This window comes from Acipenser ruthenus, chromosome 13 (assembly GCF_902713425.1).
Source record: "Acipenser ruthenus chromosome 13, fAciRut3.2 maternal haplotype, whole genome shotgun sequence".
Classification (NCBI taxonomy): domain Eukaryota; kingdom Metazoa; phylum Chordata; class Actinopteri; order Acipenseriformes; family Acipenseridae; genus Acipenser; species Acipenser ruthenus.
Genome location: NC_081201.1, coordinates 110,049 through 132,478, shown reverse-complemented (window position 1 = coordinate 132,478; position 22,430 = coordinate 110,049). Strand labels below are relative to the sequence as shown.

The window sequence follows — 22,430 nt, the reverse complement described above, 5'->3', positions numbered from 1 at the left end:
AGAATAAACAGAAACGTTCCTTGCGGAAGTGAAACCTTCAGCAGGCGTGGCTGTTTGTTATTGCGTCGGCTCACAAACGTCTGTCAAGCGTTTTGTCTCGCTCAACCCGGGTCAAAGCGTGTCAACCCACATCCTGAGGTGGGTCGCTGGGACCCGGGTCAGCCTTTTTGCAATGAATTTTACATAGATTTTGGAATTGTTTTGCAGTTCATTTTATGTTTGCAGTGCAGTATATATATATATATATATATATATATATATATATATATATATATATATATATATATATATATATACTGTGCAATCCACAGCTCACAGTGCTAGTGACAGTAACGAATATCCAGGACCTTATACACTGGAACTCCTATATACAAGAGTTAGGAAACTGATTCAGACTGCTGTTCGCTTCTTTGACAACAGCTCATGTGATAGGGGCTTCATTGAGACCATTGCACATTATTTTTAATAGTATTTTAAATTAACATATTTCATAAAATATTGCTAGTTATAACTATACTTTTTTTCTAACACCCAGACACACAGCGCCACTAGGTGGTCATTGGTTGTAACTACTGCAAGGGGACTGTCCCCTTTACCATACCAATATACCCCAACCTTGGGATGTGTGAAGTGCATAAAGACGAGCTGAACACACGACTGGTCCAGGAATCAAACACGCTGGGTCTTGCTGAGACACACGGCCTGCTCTTCTTAGGGAGTGCTACAGTTTCCAGGTAGCCTCCTGATAATCAGGGTTAGCCGTGTGCAGCACTGGCTCAGTTTGGATTTCCTCATAGCTGGTGCAGACCAGCCTCTGCATTGGCTGTTCCTCACCCTTGCTTGGTTTCGTTGAATTGCAAACGTTACTACTAGGCCCGTGTTTTCACCCTTGTGTCCCTCAAGACACCGTGCTCCAGGTCCTGCGACGTGCGCGCTAGTTCCTGCAGGGGGAGCCAGGCTGAGATTTCAACAGGGACCGAGTTCAGCGTCTGCAGGAGAACGCGTTTCAGAGCAGAAAGAGTTCGAGCACTCCCTTACTGCATTTGAAACCCAGTGTTCGAGATTGATATATAGAGAGAGATGCACTTTCGCTTTCTGTAGTTTTTCTTAATTCCGTTTTATTTATTTATTTGTTTGTTTGTTTGTATTGCGCTGCTGAGTAAGGCGCGTGTAGTGTCCGCTCCTCAAATCAAAAACTTTCTAACTCTATACACACATATATATATATAAACTTGTAGATTGATTATTATTATTATTATTATTATTATTATTATTATTATTATTATTGTTTTAAAGCGTGCTGTTTTGTAGGATTTCGTAGTTTCTTTTTTCTCTTTGGTTAACCGAGACGCCTCTGATGTGAATGCCGCGTTCACAGTGCTGCTGCAGGGATCTTCCGAGCCGCATGGAGAAGCCACGGTCTCCGGAGCCCCGGGCAGACGTGCACCGCTGCGACCCGGCGCTGTGGCTGCGCTGGGAAGGTATTGCTCGCTCGTTCGCTCTGTTATTTGCTCGTTGTTTTGTTCACAAAGCTGGATACGCGGGTGTACTAGCACGGTGTGTTGTTTTGGTTTTGTAACGAGCTCAGGTACTGTACGCGTTTTGTTTGAAGGCATCGCTGTAGTTTATTTGATCGTGCTTGCTAATGTTGCTACTTTGTTGCAGACGCTGCACGGGTTAACGCAGCCGCTTGTTGCTTCGGCTTGATGTGAATTCACCGCACGAATCGTTTTGACTGTCGGCGTAGTTGTTGCCTGTGCTTGTGTTTGAACTGAGCTTGTTAGCTGTATGTGTGTGTCCTACCTAACCTGACCAGAGTGGTTTAAATGAGGGTTATAATCGTGTTTACAAGAGTTATTATTATTATTATTATTATTATTATACAATGCATAGCCCGCATCGTTCACACGGTCCAGTCCATACTTCATGTACCGGTGCTGTAAGAAAGGAAGCTATTAAAGAAGTCTTCAGACTCGCCATTGCGCCTCACTGATGCGATAGAAATGCGTTATCCCAGTTTAGAGTCATTCAGGGAGTTCTGTGGTTTGTGATGAGCAGGCGTGCAAGAAACTGAAATGGTTCCAATGCAAAAGTGTGATTATTATTATTATTATTATTATTATTATTATTATTATTGTTGTTATTGTTATTCAGCATGCAGAATCTGGTAAGATTCATGTTCGCAGGAGGCTCCAGGTATTTCCGATTGCCAGACTGATTAAACCACCTCTTTTATGTTTTATATCTAGATGGGTTTATATGGGTAGAAGCTCTTGGGAGGGAATGAGTTTTTTTGTCAAGTATAATAAATGTATCTCCATGAAGCTGCAGGTTTCTCTGCAGTTTGCTTAGATTTTGTATCCAGTACCCAGGTGTGTTTGGGGACACAGAGGCCCCTGTTAAGAAAGTCACTGTATAGCTGTAAATACATGAGCTTCTAAAGTTGGCAGTACTGCTGGCATTGTCTGTATATTATTTCAAATGGATAGCAGCAAAGGCTGGAGACTCTCTCTCTCTCTCTCTCTCTCTCTCTCTCTCTCTCTCTCTCTCTCTCTCTCTCTCTCTCTCTCTCTCTCTGACAACAGGACCCACCATTTTCAAATATTGGTTTTGGCTTAAGGTCCTGCACTCTGTTCGGAAGCCAACAGCAATATTGAAATCCAGAGTGTCTGCTGCTACAGCTTTGTAGTCCAGAATGGGAGTTCTGGGGATGGAATCCTGCACAATGCACTGGAATTGTGAGTTCTGGGGATGGAATCCTGCACAATGCACTGGAATTGTGAGTTCTGGGGATGGAATCCTGAGGCAGCTGCTCCTCTGTTCTGGAGTGCCCGGACCACCCAGGAGAATCCCTGAATGGAGTATAACACTGTGTGATTGCTGCTGACCTTGTTACACTGTAAATAAGTGTGGGAGGTAATGACCCCCCCCAGCCCCTAAACACAGTGACAGGTCAGTTAAAGGGTGCTGGTGCTGACATCGTCAATCTGAAGCAGGGGTCTGGTTAGTTGGTCAGTTCTAGCGTTGTGTACGGGCTCTGGTCGTTTTGTTTAGTTGGTTGGTTCTGGCGTTGTGTACGGGCTCTGGTCGTTTTGTTTAGTTGGTTGGTTCTGGCGTTGTGTACGGGCTCTGGTCGTTTTGTTTAGTTGGTTGGTTCTGGCGTTGTGTACAGGCTCTGGTCGTTTTGTTTAGTTGGTTGGTTCTGGCGTTGTGTACGGGCTCTGGTCGTTTTGTTTAGTTGGTTGGTTCTGCCGTTGTGTACGGGATCTGGTCGTTTTGTTTAGTTGGTCGGTTCTGCTGTTGTGTACGGGATCTGGTCGTTTTGTTTAGTTGGTTGGTTCTGGCGTTGTGTACGGGCTCTGGTCGTTTTGTTTAGTTGGTTGGTTCTGCCGTTGTGTACGGGATCTGGTCGTTTTGTTTAGTTGGTCGGTTCTGCTGTTGTGTACGGGATCTGGTCGTTTTGTTTAGTTGGTCGGTTCTGGCGTTGTGTACGGGCTCTGGTTGTGTTATTAATGGATTTTCTAGATATAATCTTTACATGCTCACTTATTTCTTTTTCACTTCTCTGATGATGCACGTTGTTTTGCAAGGGGGTTGCTGCAAACACACCACCTGAATCCACTCGGGTAAGCACAGACGCGGGAGACTTTGGAAGCAAACAACCAAACTAGAAGCCTTTCAAATGGGTTACTTTAAAGAAGTTTCGACATTATTATTAAAACCAGGCTATTCCAAGCACAAGACCCTCTAAGCAAACGCATGTCTACCAAAACCTGTTTTGAATCTCTGTGTGTGTTCTGACTTTTCCTATAGCATTCTGTGCTTGAGTTTCCAGTACGCTTGCAGCTGGTTGAGGACTGTGATCAGACTGGCAGGACTGCCTCCTGCCATGGTGTGAATTCAGCTGAGAGAGGGGAGAATGATTCAGGCAGTGTTGCACCTCAGAACAGATGTAAACACAGCAGCACAAATGAAAGTTTTAAAAACCTTCTGCTTACCATTCCTCTGACGCCTCCTGCCGGGTGAATCCCCACGGGAATTGTGGGAAATGTAGTTCTGATGGCTGAAGCACAAAGAGAACACAGGATGCTGTACTGGGGCTGTGTGGCTTGGTTTTGTACTGGTACCAGCGCTCTGCACTCACTTCTCAATGAACTACAAGTGCACACTGTTCACTTCTAGATGAGAATTCGAAACATGAATGAAATTGCACTGCAGAAAGGCCAAGGCAGTTATCCATATTTCAGATGAATATTTTTGTTAGAACGCTGGGCGAGGCAGCAGTGCAGTGTGGAGGATGCTGGCAGTATGGCGTCCCAAGCAGTGCTGAGGGAGGGGGAGGGGTCTTTACTGCTGTTTGGATCTGTTTTTATTAAAGTCATGCTTTCATGGGGGCTTGCTGTTTGGGTCCCCTGTGTATCTGACAAACACCACTATCACTCGGATGCATAATTGCTGTTTCTGCATAAGCAGGGTTTACAAAGCGTCCTTTTTTTCAATTGTATTAGAATGTGTGTGTTGTTGGTTGTAACCTATGTGCATGTAGATGATTTGTTTAACCGTCGATACGTGGTGGTTGTAATTGTCATGAATTTGAATGTGCTACCTACAAGTCTTCAGAGTCCTGTATAGACTGACTCCGGTCTCTGGTTTGTGGTCTGGTATGTTTGCAGTAACAGCTCGTAAACTCGCGGAGGCAGAGTTCTCCCAGTCCCGTTTCGTATAAAGACACCATTGATTATCACGTGACACACGCGTTCAGTGTGGTTCGGTTAATTGTGTTCAGCAGAGTGTGATAGACAGACATATCCGGGCATGTTGCTCGATTTGAATCGGGGCCATAAAAGCGCTTCTGTTAGACTGAAGACTTGACGGTACTGTCTTTTTAAAAAGACTCCTGAGTTTCTTATGAGACGTCGTTTGCAGTACACTGTACTGAAATATACAATGCACGATATATTCCCCGTGCTGGCTTTGCACTGGGGTCTCTCTCTCTCTCTCTCTGGCTCGCTCGCTCCCTGCCTGTTTTTCCCAGGCGCCGCGGTCTTGTTTTTGAACGCGGGCGGCGCTGTTGAGCTCCTCTCGCTCCTCGCATTCAGCGAGCGAGAGAGGCAGTCGGAATGAGAGTGAGAGGCAGCCATGGGGAGGAGGAGGAGGTGGACGGGAACTCACGGTTTTCTTTGTTATTTTTAAACTCTTACAACTCCGTCCTGTGACAAGATTCACAACGGCCTGTCAGCGCCGGGGTTCCCGATGCGCTCGAAAACGGGGAGCAGGCTTTTACAGGTACCGTAAGAAACTTTTTTTTTTTTTTTTTTTTCGGAGCCCAAGCCCCGGGGTTCAGCAGGATTGCGGTTGCACGCACGCACGCACGCAAACACAGCAAGATCAGTCCGTGTTGAGATGAGGGATGCCCCCCTTTTCGGTTCGCTCTCTCTGTGTATGTTTGAATCAAACTGGAGCCGGATCGAGTCGCGGGGCCGTGCGGTCAGGATTGATCGGTGAAGCCGGGGAGGGAGGGTTGCTGAATGTCGCTCCGGATCGTCTGTAATCGGTGTCGTTCGGCTGTAAATAACGTTGTAAAGTAGTTGTATGCTAGTGGGTCTGCTGAGAGAGGGCCTGGCAGAGTGTGTGTGTGTGTGTGTGTGTGTGGAGTTTGATTATGCCTCTCCCCTCCCCCATCCCGAGGCCAAGACATGAATGCAATGTGGGTCCTCACTTCAAAGCTGAAGGGAGAGGAGCGGAAAGGGGGAGAGTGTAATAACACTCTACCGACCAAACTGAAAACGTTTCCCCAGATCCGCCGGCCCGCCTGACTCCCCTTTCCCCCCCGTGCCTGCGTGTTTACAGTGATTGCAGATCACACGGGTCGCGGTGCTCGCTACCTGCAGAACTGTGAATAACCCGATCAAACGCATCAATCCTAATAAAGAAAGAGAGCCGTTTGCATATCTAACGCTTTAAAGCAGCAGGTAAGGTATTGCTGTCGGCTCCGGGTTGTACTGTATCGCTATCGCTGGCATGGTGGTGGCGATTTGATTGATTTATATATATATATATATATATATATATATATATATATATATATATATAGATCCGCACACGTACAATCATACACAGACGGAAGGTTGTTGCTGTGTTTGGTTGTGCTTGTAAACAAACTCTTTGTGTATATCATTGTGTTTCGGGTTTGAAAATGTAAGAGGTTTCTGAATACAATCTCAGAAGCATGTGTAGGCGCACTCGTGTGTTTAACTTGTGCTTCCTTCACTAGTACCGGTCATTACAATGCGTTTAAGTCAGGCTGCTATTGAAGAAACACGATCTCGTACTAGACACCCGCACCGGTATTTCAATGAAACACATTTGCAGTGTCTCCTTTCTGTGTTGTATTTGACTAGCAAGCTTTTAAACCAGATCCTCTTATTGTTCATTTTGATACTAGCTAACGCTGCTTGTAATGCAATGGGTTTGGGTATTGTAGTTGATAAACCACTTCAGTACATTTCACATACAGTCAGTGTTCACAGCAGACCCACCTCGCTGCAGGCTTTTTAAATACGCATATTAATACCCCATCCTTTCTGCCCTGGTTTGGTGAGGATTGTGCACCTGCTGTTTAAAAGGGTGGCGCTGGGATCGCGTGTAATCTGAGGTTTGTTTAAGAATCCTATCGAGCACAATGTCTCAGAACAGTGTGCCGGAGAGCCACACATTGTAACCCACCTGTGCAAGTCCAGCCCATGAGCCTCCTTCATTACACTGGAGAGGATGCATTAAAACCTTCCCCCAGCAGGCTGTATTCTGAAGTTATTCTTCTTTCTAGTCTTTTTGTTGTAATTTCTAATTGCAGCGGATGCTCGATCCTATGCTGTTGTAGTGCTGTGTTTCCAGGTAACCCGTGTGTTTCGATATCTTTCTCTATCTCTTGCATTGATGTAAAGCAGTGACTCACACAGCGGTACTTGTGATATTGAATATCTCTTCAAAGGGCACTGGAAGCGACTGGGGTAGCAGTGGCACTGCTTTGTACATTTTGGATTCTAAAACATGAATTTTATAATCTATATGCCTTTTTGCTAATTACATTTTTTTGTAAATCCAGGAAGTCCCATTGAGATGCAAGTCCTTTACGCAGGAGACCTGGTCAAGAATGCTGCAGTACAAAAATCCTGAGTTCAGTTCGTCTCAGAATGATTTCATCTGAGCCTTCTCTGTTATGCAGGGAGTTAGCAATACTGCGTCGACCAGATTTCTTTAGCAATGACTAAAAACACTGCAAGAGAATGTTCGAGTTCCCGTTTTAATGCTGTTTATTTCTCTCTCTTTCAGGAAGAGTTCTTCAGCAGCAGCACTTGCAGTAGTCCTTATTTAAGTTTTGAAAGATTTGGACTGTACTGGGACTGGGTGCGTGGACACTGTAGATTTGGACTGTACTGGGACTGGGTGCGTGGACACTGTAGATTTGGACTGTACTGGGACTGGGTGAGTGGACACTGTGACGATGAGTGTGAGATCGAAAGGGTACCCCGTGGATCTCGGGGGCAGCTTCACTGAAGACGCCCCCAGGCCACCGGTCCCTGGCGAGGAAGGGGAGCTGGTGGCCACGGATTCCCGGCAGTATAGCCACAGCTTCTACTCCACCAAGAGCGAGGCTTCCACGGCCACGCCGCGCCGGCCGGACCTGGACCTCGGCTATGAGCCCGAGGGCAGCGCCTCCCCCACGCCGCCCTACCTCAAGTGGGCAGAGTCACTGCACTCCCTGCTGGACGACCAGGATGGGACCCACCTGTTCCGCACCTTCCTGAAGCAGGAGGACTGCGCCGACCTGCTCGACTTCTGGTTTGCCTGCAGCGGCTTCCGCAAGCTGGAGGCGAGTGGCGGCAACGAGGAGAAGAAGCTCAAGCTGGCCAAGGCCATCTACAAGAAATACATCTTGGACAACAACAGCATCGTGTCGAGGCAGATCAAAGCAGCCACCAAGAGCTTCATCAGGGACTGTGTGGTGAGGGTGCACATCGAGCCGGCCATGCTGGACCAGGCGCAGACGGAGATCCAGGCCATGCTGGAGGAGAACACCTACCCCGTGTTCCTCAAGTCAGATCTCTATCTGGAGTACACCCGCACAGGCGGGGAGAGCCCCAAGCTGTGCCCTGACCACAGCTCCGGCTCTGGGACCGGGATGGTCCAGCCCGGGTATTTGCCCACTCTGAACGAGGACGAGGAGTGGAAATGCGACCAGCACCTGGAGGAGCCGGAGGGAGACCCCACTCCCACTAACAGGCTCACTCAGAAACTGCTGCTGGAGACTGCGAGCCAGCGAGCCGCCAGCAACAAGAGGAGCCAGGACAGCAGGGAGTACAGGTGAGCCGGACACCAGTGCAGTCATAGGACACCGCTGTGCTGTCTAATTACTCATGGAGCACTGTGTTACTGTAGGGAGCTGTGGGAGATGCAAGCTGATTCTCACCCACTCAAGCTCACAACAGTCAGGAAGCCACTCGTGGCAAAGCTGCCCTGACCTCTTGTAGAGTGGGTATGAGGAGCTTCTATCATACAGCTCCCTACGGGAATCTATATGGGTACTGTGTAGTTGGGGGAGCAGCAGTCTAATGGAAGTGAGAATTTTCTGAGATTTCATTGCAAATGATTTGATTAGGAGAATGATTTGGATTAAAAAGGATGCAGAGAAAGTCAGGCTAAGGGTCAGGCTGTTATATAAATAACTGTATTGCTGATAATGAAATGTATTCATGTCAATAGATCCGGCAGACACAATTGATCTGACTCAATTCATGTTTCAGTGAAATATGAGGGCTCTATAAAGCACAGAAAACAGATTCTAAAGGTTCCATGCGTAATTCGAATCGTAGCCTTGTGTTCTCTCGAAGTAAACACACAGCACACAGCAGTTCTTGTGGAAGCAGGAAACGTTCCCGTTTCGGATTGCTTTGTAGTTTTAGTGCCGTCATAAATGCTGTTTTACAGCCGTGGTTTTGTTTAAGAGTGCTTTGTGTTTTTTTTTTTTTTGGTTTGTTCTTCTCTCAGTTGAACTGTGAGGCTTTTTAAAGGCAGTGTGGAACTTTAGAATTCTGCAGCATTTCTGATGCGTCAGGCTTGTCGGGTTGTTTGCTTGCAGGGCTGCAGTGGGTAATAACTGTGATGTTAAAAACTGTATTCGTTGGGTCGGACGTTTGGTTGTATGTCAGGGGTTTGTTACACAGTTGCCACAATAAGTGAGACGTTTCAAATGGAATGACTCTGTCTGCTGTAATCCACTAGTTTTCTGTTCTGACTGTGCAATGCAGCCAGGGTTAGATTGCTGTAGAGTAGTCAGGAGATCCCATGTCTCTCTGTCCGTCTGATCCCAGGGATGCACAAACATCTCCCTGATGCTCACAGTACTGTAATGTGAAACTCTTTTAATCTCCTTTACTCAAGAAGAGCTTGATGTGTGAATTATCCCTGAACTCAAAACAGCAGGGACAGAGCAAGGGGGGGTGTGAGCTTGGACACGCAATCAATAGACTGGATCGTTTTGGGTTGGAACCTAATTCAAGAGCAACCCTTTTTTGAAATGTATTTTTATTTAACGCAGGAATGAAAAAGTGGATTGCTTTAGATCTGTCCTGCTTGCTTGCTACCCTGAGGCAGCGCACTGCCCAAATCACATGAGTGAAATAACATGCTACCTTCATGCAGATAAATCTCATTGTCTCTGTGCTCCTTTTTAAACCAGGCCTATCGCACACGCACTATTTCATGTTTCTTTCAGAAGCTCTTTCTTATTCTTCGTTGCAGATTCACTGATCAGGTGTTTCCAGCTGTGAAGGAGAAGCTGTCGGTGCAGTTTCAGTGAGAGAGTCCCGAGATGAGCTGAGCTGAGCTGCTGTAGTCTCACTAGAAGTGTGCTGGGAGAGGGAGGGGGTCTTTATAAAACGACAATGAGTCAGAGACACACGTCTTCCCTGAAACACTACCCCTTGGTTTTGAGCAATCCGTGTCCTTGGTTTTGCACAGAGTTGTGCACAGCGCCCTTAAAGGCTGTCATCTTTACTGCCCTACTATGCAATGGGTCTTGATACCTTTTGAATTATGGCAATATGCACGAGACTGCTTCTGCAGAGGATTGTGACGGGGCTCTGGGGCTCTGGGGCTCGGGGCGCGGGGCTGCAGGCAGCAGCACAGTGAGGATCCAGAGCGCAGCAGTTTAGTGCACACACAGGACGGCCCAGGAACACGACCCGGGTTATTTCACTGGGTTTGGTTTTAAGCTCCATTCTTTCATCTAGTCTTGGATGTCATGCAGCAAATTGTGAAATAAGAAACGTATTTGCTCACTGCACTTGTGTGTTGAGGAAGTAGGGTCAACTAGGATGGAGCCTCCAGAGATGAGCGCTGCGTGCGATACGAGCACTCAAGTGGTGGCTTCCCCTCTAATGTTTTGTGTCTCTCTTTGTTTTCAGACACGGAACGTGGCGGGAGCCCGTCAACCCTTACTATGTGAACACCGGGTACGCCATGGCCCCCGCCACGAGCGCCAACGACAGCGAGCAGCAGAGCCTGTCCAGCGATGCGGACTCCCTGTCCCTGACGGACAGCAGCGTGTGCGTATCTCTTCCCCAGTTCAGCTTCTTTTCAGCGGGCGTGTTGAGGCACTGGGATCCTTTAACACCTAGAACTGCCATGTGGGTCATTTTGACCCCTACATTTTTAAACTGCTTCGTTATGAAAATGAAAGGCATACTATCGGATACAACAAAAGTTTTATTCATGAATGTCATATTTAACATTTGCATCACAGAAACACTGTTTAAATGGAAAATTAAACATAAAAGGCTTTATTTTCAATATGAGCGCATATACAGCACGACTACGGTACATGTACACACAAAACTATAAAACCGAAGTCATTGTTTCTAATACTACATAAAAAGAAAATATAACACTACTTCCGCTATGACGGCTGCATTGTACTCTATGGAAGAGCGTACGCGTCTGCCAGCTGACTGTGCCTGCATCCAGGAGCTGTGTTGTAAACAGACGCAGTCCATTGAACACTATTGTGTAAACACGTGTAAACTGGTACATACAAACTGGGCTGCTTTGCCGGTGATGCCTCCATTGTTCTCCTGTTGCAGTGAAAGACAGAAAGTGAACTCCTTGCTGTGTTCTATTCCAGGCGCTGCATGTTAACCGATGTAATAATTGGGTTGTTGGCTCGCTTTAATTGATTCTAATGTTTTTCTAGATTTGCTGTTACTGTCTCTGTTTCTGTATGGGGGCGGAACGCACAGAGAACTGAAACAAGTCTTCGTGTCGGAATACAGAGAGTTAACTGTAAAAGCTCCACACTTCGTAGATGTTTGATCTCCGGTAGTTCATTGATTTTTTTTTTTTTTTCTAGACAGAAAGTGGTAGGATCTGTAGCAGCGCTGTGTTTTATGAAATACTGCACAGCATAAAGAAAGTGTATTAACCGATGCATACAGAAATATATTTGAATCTTTCTCCCAATAACCCCAAGCTGCATATGCATCGGATTTGGTAGTCATGGTCTTTCTAATGAGTCTGCGTGATTTGCAGGAGTGATCAGTGTTCCAAGGCAGTTTAATTCCCTTTTTAATCTTCCCATATCTGGTGTACAGCAGGTCAGCGCAGCAGGTACTTGTGAAAGCAGTTTCCACAGAGCGCCTCTCCACAGAATTCAGTGAGAGAGGGCTGGAGGTTCAGAGGTAGCACAGAGGGTTCACGATAAGGAAACATCAAAGGCAGCTCAGCGGGACAGAACATATGTTTGAAGCTGGCGAGATTAGAGGCCATTATCGGACGCTTGCCACTGTGTTTCCCACAAAGACGAGCCCTGTCCTTCGGGACTGAGGCTGTGAAGTACAATCAAACGCATTCACAGCACCCTGTCAGCACACTCTCTTGGGGGAAAGTCGGCCAGTGGAAAAGGGTTCATCTGTGAAGATTTAAGAGCTGCGTTGAATCAACGCAGCAAGTGTGTTTTGAAGTAAAAAGCTGCGCATATTAGGCCCGCTTTCACCGGTTTAAAATAGGATGCAAGGCCATGTGTGTTCTGTACCTGTGGGACTGCATAGTGTTTGCATTCAGGGTTCGAACTAGCACGCTGTCTTCAGCTTTCAGTGGATCTCGTTTTCAGTTACAGACCAGGTGTTTTGTGACTTTTATTATTGAAATTATTGAATTGTGTGCAGGTTCCAACCTCAGCATTGCGTTTATTCTTACAGTGAAGACAATGTTTTCATCCAGTCGAAACTGAGACACCAGTCCATTGAACAGTGCTGTTGACTTGAATCTCCCAGGGAATCTGCTTGTCGATGCGCGTCGCCTTCCCTCAGCAGTTTAACCCCCGTCTTCATGCACTTTGCGGGAGAAAAGTGAAGCAAAAAATAAATAAATAAAAAAAAACTTACAGAAATGCTGTTTTTGTCTTGTTCTTGTATGCTTGCTGTATAATGCCTGCCTGTGTCCCCCTCTCCCACAGAGATGGGATCCCTCCGTACCGATTCCGAAAACTCCACCGTCGAGAGATGCAGGAAAGCGCCAAAGCCAATGGACGAGTGCCACTACCTCATATGCCTGTGAGTGGGAGGAGATTGCATTGTGCTGCGTGCTGCTGTATGTGGGAGCAGGGAGCAGATCACAATTTAGAAATCACTCTGCATGGTCAGAACAGGCTGCAAGAGTCCAGCATTGCATCACCGAAATCTGTTCCGTCTGATTCATTTGCTTCTCGTGCCACAGAGCAGTGTTATGCACAAGCAAATCTGCAATTTGATTACAGCAGTTCGTTTTGGCAGCGCCCTGAAAATGAGATTATTTTGCATGCTGAAGAGGCGGAACAGTGGCTCCTGGTCTTTGATCATGCTGACGTGGAGAGTGAAGTACCTAAACTCCACTCTAATGCTTTCTCTTCAATGGCATTGGTGCTGAAACTCAGTGGCTCTTTAGTGTAACAAGAGACAGGTGTTGCTGTGGAGATTATTCAATGTCCTTACTGGAATAGTTACCACCTAATTGGAACTTCACTTGCTTTTGTTTATTTCAAATTAAATCACGAAACAAAAGCAAGGACCAATAGCTGTTTTCTTCTGCCTAATAACACACACGTCTATGATTTTCAGTATTAGATTTGAAAGGTCTATTTCAATGATTGTATTTATTTATTTTTGCACCTTGTTAATTTGTCACAGCACAGAGGCTCAGTCCTCAGTGTGAGCCCAAGCTCCGGCTCCTAGCCCAGGCACAGGGTAAGGCTCCCAGCCCAGGCCCAGGCACAAGCACAGGCTCCCAGCCCAGGCCCAGGCACAAGCACAGGCTCCCAGCCCAGGCCCAGGCACAAGCACAGGCTCCCAGCCCAGGCCCAGGCACAAGCACAGGCTCCCAGCCCAGGCCCAGGCACAAGCACAGGCTCCCAGCCCAGGCCCAGGGTCAGGCTCCCAGCCCACTTTGTCATTCCAAAGCTGCACTGTAGGGATCCCGGCTCTCGGGCCAGGAGTGAGGGTTTAAACTGCATCTGTAGAGGACTGGAGAAGCACAGACAGTTGAACTATCACTACGCTAACAATACTGAAGATCAGTGATTCACATTTAAACAAGGGGCAATGCTTAATTTCTTAATTCTTATTGAATGCAGGTGCAGAAGCACTCACCAGTCCGTGGAATGCAGTGGTTAAGAATAGCAGGAATCCTGAATTAAAAGCGTCCAACTCAAATAAGCAGAAAAGCAGTGATGTGCTGCTATGTAATCAGTCCGCGAGGGCTTCTTCTGTGTGTCTTGGCAAGCGAGCTGTAGAGCGAGATTTAATATTGGTTTAAAAACAGATTGCTTGCTTTTTATAGAAAGATTAAGGAGCTTAAAATAGAAAATGTCACAATGCCCCCTTTGTGCTGTTTCTTGTATATTTGCTTTAGTGAAGCTTGTCAAGTTCTTTATTTTTTTTGTCTGCTCTGCTCTGGCAACACATTTGAACTATTTCTATTTCTATCTATATCTCCGGATTTGTTTTTCCCCACTGCAGCGCACATACCGGATTCCGAAGGATATCCACGTTGAGCCGCAGAAGTTTGCTGCCGAGCTGAGCAGCAGACTGGAGGGGGTCCTGAGGGAGCGTGAAGCCCAGGAGAAGCTGGAGGAGAGACTGAAGCGAGTGCGAATGGTGTGTAGCACGTGTCCCAGGACACAGCCGACCTGCTGCCCTGTATCAGGAACTCTCGCTGTGGGTGGGGTGGGGTGGGGAGGTGGGTGACTAGGCCATTCTGGTTGATCGAACTTTCAAAGTACCAGTAGAACTTGAGAAATGTCTTGTCGGATGCTAAGCAAGTCGCACGCAGATCAGTTTTATAACTGGATTCTGCATCAGAATTGTGAACCTGTGTCCTCTGGCACAGAGGAAGATTGCTACACTCTCAGATAACTGTCTCTGCGTTCAGAAGATCGCTACACTCTCATAACTGTTCAGAAGATCGCTACACTCTCATAACTGTGTTCAGAAGATCGCTACACTCTCATAACTGTGTTCAGAAGATCGCTACACTCTCATAACTGCGTTCAGAAGATCGCTACACTCTCATAACTGCGTTCAGAAGATTGCTACACTCTCATAACTGTGTTCAGAAGATCGCTACACTCTCATAACTGTGTTCAGAAGATTGCTACACTCTCATAACTGTGTTCAGAAGATCGCTACACTCTCATAACTGTGTTCAGAAGATCGCTACACTCTCATAACTGCGTTCAGAAGATCGCTACACTCTCATAACTGTGTTCAGAAGGTCGCTACACTCTCATAACTGTGTTCAGAAGATTGCTACACTCTCATAACTGCGTTCAGAAGATTGCTACACTCTCATAACTGTGTTCAGAAGATCGCTACACTCTCATAACTGTGTTCAGAAGATCGCTACACTCTCATAACTGTGTTCAGAAGATCGCTACACTCTCATAACTGTGTTCAGAAGATCGCTACACTCTCATAACTGTGTTCAGAAGATCGCTACACTCTCATAACTGTGTTCAGAAGATCGCTACACTCTCATAACTGTGTTCAGAAGATCGCTACACTCTCATAACTGTGTTCAGAAGATTGCTACACTCTCATAACTGTGTTCAGAAGATCGCTACACTCTCATAACTGTGTTCAGAAGATCGCTACACTCTCATAACTGCGTTCAGAAGATCGCTACACTCTCATAACTGTGTTCAGAAGATCGCTACACTCTCATAACTGTGTTCAGAAGATCGCTACACTCTCATAACTGTGTTCAGAAGATCGCTACACTCTCATAACTGTGTTCAGAAGATCGCTACACTCTCATAACTGTGTTCAGAAGATCGCTACACTCTCATAACTGTGTTCAGAAGATCGCTACACTCTCATAACTGTGTTCAGAAGATCGCTACACTCTCATAACTGTGTTCAGAAGATCGCTACACTCTCATAACTGCGTTCAGAAGATTGCTACACTCATAACTGTGTTCAGAAGATTGCTACACTCTCATAACTGCGTTCAGAAGATTGCTACACTCAGATAACTGTCTGCATTCAGCTGTGTGACCTCCATGCATTCCTTTTGAAGTTTATTAGGGCAGGCCTTCAGTTTGTCTGCCAGTGAAATTATTTCTGATCAAAAAAGCAGGACAGCATTATTTAGCACAGATGGACTGTGCATTTGATTACTTTTAAAGTGTGGTTTCTTCTGTCAGTGAATTGCCATTGGCTAGCTTTGAAAATGATGAAGTGCAGACCTGCTCTACAATTGCTCACACAATACAGATGTGCACTTCACAAAGAACAGGTCTTGAAGTAATTAGCTCTGGTGAGTGATGAGGTCATTAGTTCTAGTGCATGTAACGTGTTTAAATTGAAGGCTCAGGAATCAATCCTGTGCTGTCAGGCCGGTGCTTTGAGGGATGCTCGTTTAGTGCAGGCATTGCATTGATGGCAGTAATGAATGTTGCAGTGGATGTTCCGCTCCTGTGCGTTTCACATACACGGTATCTTTAATCTGTTACTCTGATGTGGCTCCTGTTCTGTCTACGGGTTTGTGTTGAATTGACACGAAATTCTCTGCAGGACATTTTCTGTGGTCTGCAGTAATTCCATCTGCATCTGGGACAGGATTCAAGAATAGTGCCGTCACTTAACTACAATCGAGAGGAAAACAGAAGGCTCTGTTCAGATGTCGGGAGAGCATTCTCTTCCTAATTACATTGCCCTCTGACACGTGCCTCTTCGTGCTGCTTCAGTCCAGCTCGGCCAGCGGCTCAGGTCTTGAAAGCACTGCGTTTGTGTTCCTGATTCGGGATGGAAAGTCACGGCTCTCGTACAAGAACCGCCACAAGCGCACCTGCACAGATTCCACTGTCCACATCCCTCTGGGGAACAGCAGTAGATTCCCATTTGCACAGATTTCTCTGGCAGTGACGTTTCTATTGTATTTAAAGAAAAAGGTGATTGCCCTCTGCTGGTGGAGGAGAGTACTCCCTCTTGAAAATATCCAGTGCTGACATAATAAATGCTTACTTTAGTGAGTCATTTGATTTGTGTTTCTCTCTTCCAGGAGGAGGAAGGGGATGACGCAGACGTCTCTCCTGACTCTGCTGTGTGTGTTTCTCTCTTCCAGGAGGAGGAAGGGGATGACGCAGACGTCTCTCCTGACTCTGCTGTGTGTGTTTCTCTCTTCCAGGAGGAGGAAGGGGATGACGCAGACGTCTCTCCTGACTCTGCTGTGTGTGTTTCTCTCTTCCAGGAGGAGGAAGGGGATGACGCAGACGTCTCTGCTGCTCCCTCGCTGGTCAGTCACAAGCTGCCCCCTGTCCAGCCCCCGCACCACTTCAACTCGCGCTACTCCGATATGTCCTACAGCGGCATGCAGCTGCGAGACGCTCATGAGGAGAACCCCGAGTCCATCCTGGACGAGCACGTCCAGCGCGTCATGAAGACGCCCGGCTGCCACTCCCCGAAGTCGCGCTCTCCAGACGGGCTGCCCGCGGGCAAGCACCCGTCCAAACCAGGGCTGAAGGCGGAGGGGGCTGGCATGTACCACCACAAGCACGTGTACCACCACACCCACCACCATGGCACGGTGAAACCCAAAGAGCAGCCTGAGGGGGAGGCCTCACAGAGGGGGCAGAGCAACCTGGCCTGGAACGGGGATCCGCACCACTATGCAACCAAGTCTCGCAACTACGCAGACAGCATGGGCATGGCGCCCAACCCCATGGACTCACTGGGGCACAGGTGGGTGCTGAGAATCGGTCACTTTCATGCATGGAGACTCTTCTAGTCTTTTATATGGGGACGCACATGCGTTATAGACTCAGGATGCCATTTTCCTTATATAAAACGATGGAAAAAATGGCAATGAGAGATGTGTTTGTGTCCATGAAAGGGTTAAGTTCTGGAAAGATTCAAACCGATCAGGTACGTCGTTGATTCTCTTCGCCTTGCTTGCTAAGTGGCCTTGTTTCTCTCCTTGTTCTTTAGTAGTAAAGGAAGCACTCTATCTAAACGTGCCTCCAAGAAGGCGGAACCCCTGAAAACGGAGGACAGCCGGAACTTTGAGATGCCTGCGCCTCCCGAGGACATGGAGAGAAACCAGAAGATCCTGCAGTGGATGATGGAAGGGGAGAAGGAATCCGGACGCCACAAAAAGACGCCGTACGGGTGAGACAGGAATACAGGATCTGAGAATGTATCTGAGCTGCTTTTAGATGTCGTTGGAAGTGGTTCTGTACTTTCTCTTGCACTCTTTGTATGACAGAGCCCCTGACACAGTGTGAAATACACACCCCACATTGCAAGCTTGCAATGTTCAAGAGATCGTGCTGCTTCTTGTATTGCAGTCCCAGGTGAGTGACGCTTGATTCCCTCTTTTCCTCCACAGAAGCACCGGCGGGGTGAAGAAGGTGCCGAGTCACGAGCCGTCCAGACCCAGCTCGATCGAGCGGCCGGGGGCAGTGCACCCCTGGGTCACCGCCCAGCTCCGCAACAACGTGCAGCCCTCCCACCCCTTCATCCAGGACCCTACCATGCCTCCCAACCCCGCCCCCAACCCCCTGACCCAGCTGGAGGAGGCTCGCCGGCGGCTCGAGGAGGAGAGGAAGAGGGCTGCCCCCCTGCAGGCCAAACAGAGGTAAGACGCGCGGACAGGAGGGGCTGCAACCTGCGCTGCTTTATAAGCGGAAAACGCTTTGTCTTTTTAGGGTTCTAAATGATTACGACTTCGGAAGAAATGCACCAGGTTTGAAACAGCGTTTTGTTTGTTTTAATTGTGAGTGTAAATGCAGTGTTGTAGCTGATTTGCCTGCTGAAGCTCGCAGTGTGGAGCAATGCTGCTTGTGTCTTCACATGTCTGCAATCGGACACTGTAACTGCTTTGGGCTTGCAGTGGATTCCAGAGTGGTATCAGGCTTGGCTCAGTGTAATCTGCTTAGTCCCGTGCTTGTGTCGGCGATATGTAATCAAGCACCTTCATCTGAGCCGGTCCCCACAGAGCTGCATCCTCTGTGCAGTGCAGAGTGATTGATGGAGCCACACTGCCGCTTTGTTCTGGGGGACCGGGAATGATTACTACCAGAGCACCAGCTGGCAGAGCACTGCAGGGGGAAGGAGGCTGCCTGTCCGCTGCCCAGAGAGAGGAAGGCTGCGTGGCTTGTGGGACATGCAGTGCTGCTGCCTCATTAAGATCACGCTGCTGAAATGTGATTATCGGGGGGTAGGCTTGTGACATGCTGGGTGCTGACACAAGTATCCCGAACTGCATGGAGAAAAATGAGACGGTCTACTGATGGGCTTCCGTGGAGGTGTTTTTAATCAAATAGAAGCTGATCTGCAGTGACATCCGTGACGTTCATTGCTGTGCTGTAGCTCTGCCAAGTTAGTCGCAAGGATCCAGGCAGGAAGCGGAAGCATACATTTACCCAAGATCAGAGCACATGAATGTAATGCAGTGGGTATTGAGCATTGATCAGGCACGTGTGCTTCTGCAAAGCAGACAACAACCCTGGGTAGCAATGTAATGAAATGTGTTTCTTTAACTTTCAGGCATAGAACCCAGAAGAAGCAGCCGTGCGAGAGCCTTGTCGTGGCGTATTACTTCTGCGGGGAGCCCATCCCCTACAGGACCTCGGTGAAAGGACGCGTGGTCACGCTGGGGCAGTTCAAGGAGCTGCTCACCAAGAAAGGGAGCTACAGGTAAAGCTGCTTTCAAGAAGTGGGCCGGGCCGGGCTGGGCCGGGCTTCAGTAGCTAACGTTCATCCTGCACGCAGCGCGGTGCTGCTGGTGCCTTCGTCGGATTGGAGAACGAAGCTGCTTCTAAAACCTCTGTAATAGGATTTATTAAAGATGCATAGAAAGGAAACTGCCTTCAGCTGCGCTCATGGTTTTGAAATGAATGTTGTTTTGTAGGTATTACTTCAAGAAGGTGAGCGACGAGTTTGACTGTGGGGTGGTGTTTGAAGAGGTTCGCGAAGACGACGCGATCCTGCCCATCTTCGAAGAGAAGATCATCGGCAAAGTGGAGAAGATCGACTGAACTGGAGGAGGAGAGATGACCACCTGAGGCATGTGGGTGGAGAGAAGCAGGTGGAATCAGCGTATTGGAAAGGGAACATGCTCTGTACAGAGGAGCGTGCGGCCAGGGTTTAACGGTACAAGGTTAAAGGAGGCTCATCAGTCCAGGGGAGCCTTCGAAGGAGCAGAGAGGTCCCGAAGAGAGGAGGCGCTCTGGGAAACCTCATCTGGACTGTAGGGCTTTCACTTTCCACAGATAGATGAACCAGCTGCTCGGTGCCACAGGATGCAGTGGTGCTTCAAAGGCACAGTCTGCCCAGCGCAGGACACAGAGAGGTATCTTCACCATATATCGAGTGTAATGTAGCATTGTAAAGTTGTATTAGGAACTGTGCCATGAATCTGTTTACTAAAGCTGCATATTTTTGATATAATGCAATGGAATGAAAGGACCCTTTCTAATGCACCCGTGCTCTCTCTTGTGCTTTCTTGTAGCTTTTGGTATGTACAGGTACTTCACACAGTGACAGGCCATCCGGAAAGGGGGAAAACAAACGAAACAAAAACTCCAGAGAAATAGTAGCTTTGTTTTTTTAATGAAAAACAGCTGTTGCTATCAATGCATTGGATTGTTACAATTCACTTTGTATTATATTTTCATGATAATACTGTCTTTGAAAAGTGCTACAGGAGCTTCTCTTAGTTTGGAGTCCTTCGCATGGCAGTATGTGTCTTTTTTTAAAATCCTTAGATTTATAAATACTATCCAACCACTTCGAACTGAACTTCGTGAGCCAGTGTTTTGTATTTTCCTTAGTTCTGGTATGTTATGTTTTTGAAGTATTTTGCTGGTCCATCACCCTATGAGAATTGCACAGAGCCACCATCTCTGCAAACCAGAGTATATCTGCTTGCTGTCACTTTCATGAGCTGATCTGTGTCGTTTTTGTTTTTAAATAAACCTGAATTTCTTTGTGCTGATTGGAGGAAGCGAGGTCATAGGGTGCAGGTCAGAGGTGCCTTGTTCAGGTGTACTTGCCTGTATTGAGCTGCTGCTGATCTCTGGAGGGCTGGAGCTGGCAGGAGGAATCCCAGTAAAACAACTGGTACCTTCACTGGCTCTCGCTGATACAAAATCAACACACAGACCGAACAGGACGGGAGCTTTGTATTTACAAATCAATCAATCGATTAGTGAAATGTCTGCCACTTTGATATCTGAAATCCCAAGTGACCTGTGGACGTTTAAGTGATATTGTAAAGAATAATTGAATAATGCTCTTAATTGGTAGAAATGTGTCCGTGTTTTTTAATCAGTGGTTGACAGGCACAGTAGAAGTCTTCCTGGAGCCCCATCACGGCTCTAGAGGCAGTGGAGTGTTCATCACTGTGTGGCACTTGACATGTGCATTATTAAAATCATTCAAATAATACATTGTTTACAGATACCTGAATGTATTAAACATGTATTCTAGGTTTCTGAATGGGCTTCGTTAGAACCGGAGTCTCTGCTAATCTGTTTCATCACAGAGGTCCAAAGAGCAGCAGTCCTGTGAGAGGTAAAGCTACAGTTAACCGGCGATGTGGGTCTTGTGCAGCGTGCTGTGGATCAGCAAACATCTCATTTAAAAAAGAAAAAAAGGATGCCAATATCATGCTGTACCTCCCTGTCCAACTTGCATTCAAAACTTGCAGGGAATTGAATTGAATTGGTTTTAATCTACTGTTGTAAATCCACGTTAGATTGAAGAGTTTTTTTCAGATTCATACTGGGAATGTAATGAAGGCAGGTTCGTTTGGAAACCGTTGGAACAGTGAACTGATTGAAGGATCGAGTCTGGGAGCGTTAGGTACCCCACGTATATAAAGTGTTTAACAAAGTACTGTTCCACACTAGATTGCATGGCCGCATTTATTTATTTAGAGCTTTTCCTAACCTGCATTTTCTTTTTGTTTGTACAAAGTAAATGAAACCTCGTTGTAAATGTTTTTACAGCAGCTGCGACTCTTCAGCCCATGTGTTTTTAATGTGAACTGTATAAACTGTGCTGCAGTCTTGGGTATAATGTGGGCGAGTTTGATTGGGGGGGGGGGGGGGGGCACTAATCTGAAGAGTTTATTCCAGCAGCATTGCCCTGCTCTTCGTTACAAGCTCTTCTGGATCCTGTGTTTCAGCAGGTGCAGATGTCAAGTCTGTCTTGATGAAAACGGAACAATGAAAAAGTAAAACCATGAAACTCCCTACGAGAGGTCTAATGTAAATATACATCACAGAGTGCCTTTTAAATTGCAGTGTATACATGTCTGCCATGCGATTCCCCCGAGTGACAAACCAGTTGCTTTCATCCAGGGACCTGCGTTTGTTTTTTAATTTTTTTATTTGCTCACTGGGGATTGCTTTCTCATGCGACCCAGCATTCAGACTCTGGAGATGAGTTTGTTTTATTTAAATGTTTTTGTAAATATGTACATTTTCATATAAGTGTCTTTAACCAGCAGCACATGGTGATATTTAGTACCCTGGTCACGTTTCAGTGTGCTGAGATGTGCAGTTATCTTTTAAAAGGTACTTGGACAATAAAGAAATGAAGAAAACGACTGTTTTTTGTACTTTATTTACGGTTTACACAAATACTGATCCATCATCTCTTCTCAATCGACCACAATAATCATGAGGGCAGCAACACTGTCCTTCAACACAGGCACTGTGCTTGTATCCACACCCTCACTGACCACATGCCTGCCTCTGCTGTAAGCATGAGGTCAGCAACGCAGTCCTTCAGAGACACTGTGCTTTTGTCCACACCCTCACTGACCACATGCCTGCCTCTGCTGTAAGCATGAGGTCAGCAACGCTGTCCTTCAGAGACACTGCTTGTGTCCAC

At 46.9% G+C, this 22,430-nt stretch overlaps 1 protein-coding gene across 5 annotated transcripts; it reads left to right on the top strand.

Moving 5' to 3' along the window:
- The first annotated feature begins 841 nt into the window (after positions 1-841).
- On the top strand, positions 842-22,140 carry LOC117962440 (axin-1-like). 5 transcript variants are annotated; one of them, XM_059035324.1, is made up of 10 exons: positions 842-1,481; positions 7,333-8,364; positions 10,467-10,607; positions 12,512-12,608; positions 14,049-14,186; positions 16,780-17,270; positions 17,520-17,696; positions 17,917-18,165; positions 19,077-19,226; positions 19,441-22,140. In XM_059035324.1, the coding sequence occupies exons 2-10, from the start codon at positions 7,505-7,507 to the stop codon at positions 19,565-19,567; spliced, it is 2,430 nt and encodes an 809-aa protein (XP_058891307.1). In that variant the 5' UTR covers positions 842-1,481; positions 7,333-7,504; the 3' UTR covers positions 19,568-22,140. The 5 variants fall into 5 exon arrangements, with proteins under 5 accessions (XP_058891307.1, XP_034781864.1, XP_058891306.1 ...); XM_034925973.2 differs by having other exon boundaries at positions 844-1,481; positions 17,517-17,696; XM_059035323.1 differs by lacking the exon at positions 842-1,481 and adding an exon at positions 4,735-4,874 and having other exon boundaries at positions 17,517-17,696.
- Positions 22,141-22,430: the final 290 nt, after the last annotated feature.

Bases quoted from the DNA above. Each gene is read 5' to 3' on its own strand.
- LOC117962440 (XM_034925973.2), top strand. From the start codon at position 7,505: ATGAGTGTGAGATCGAAAGGGTACCCCGTGGATCTCGGGGGCAGCTTC. The intron at 10,608-12,511 runs GTGCGTATCTCT...CCTCTCCCACAG, and splicing joins TCCCTGACGGACAGCAGCGT to AGATGGGATCCCTCCGTACC. The intron at 19,227-19,440 runs GTAAAGCTGCTT...GTTGTTTTGTAG, and splicing joins ACCAAGAAAGGGAGCTACAG to GTATTACTTCAAGAAGGTGA.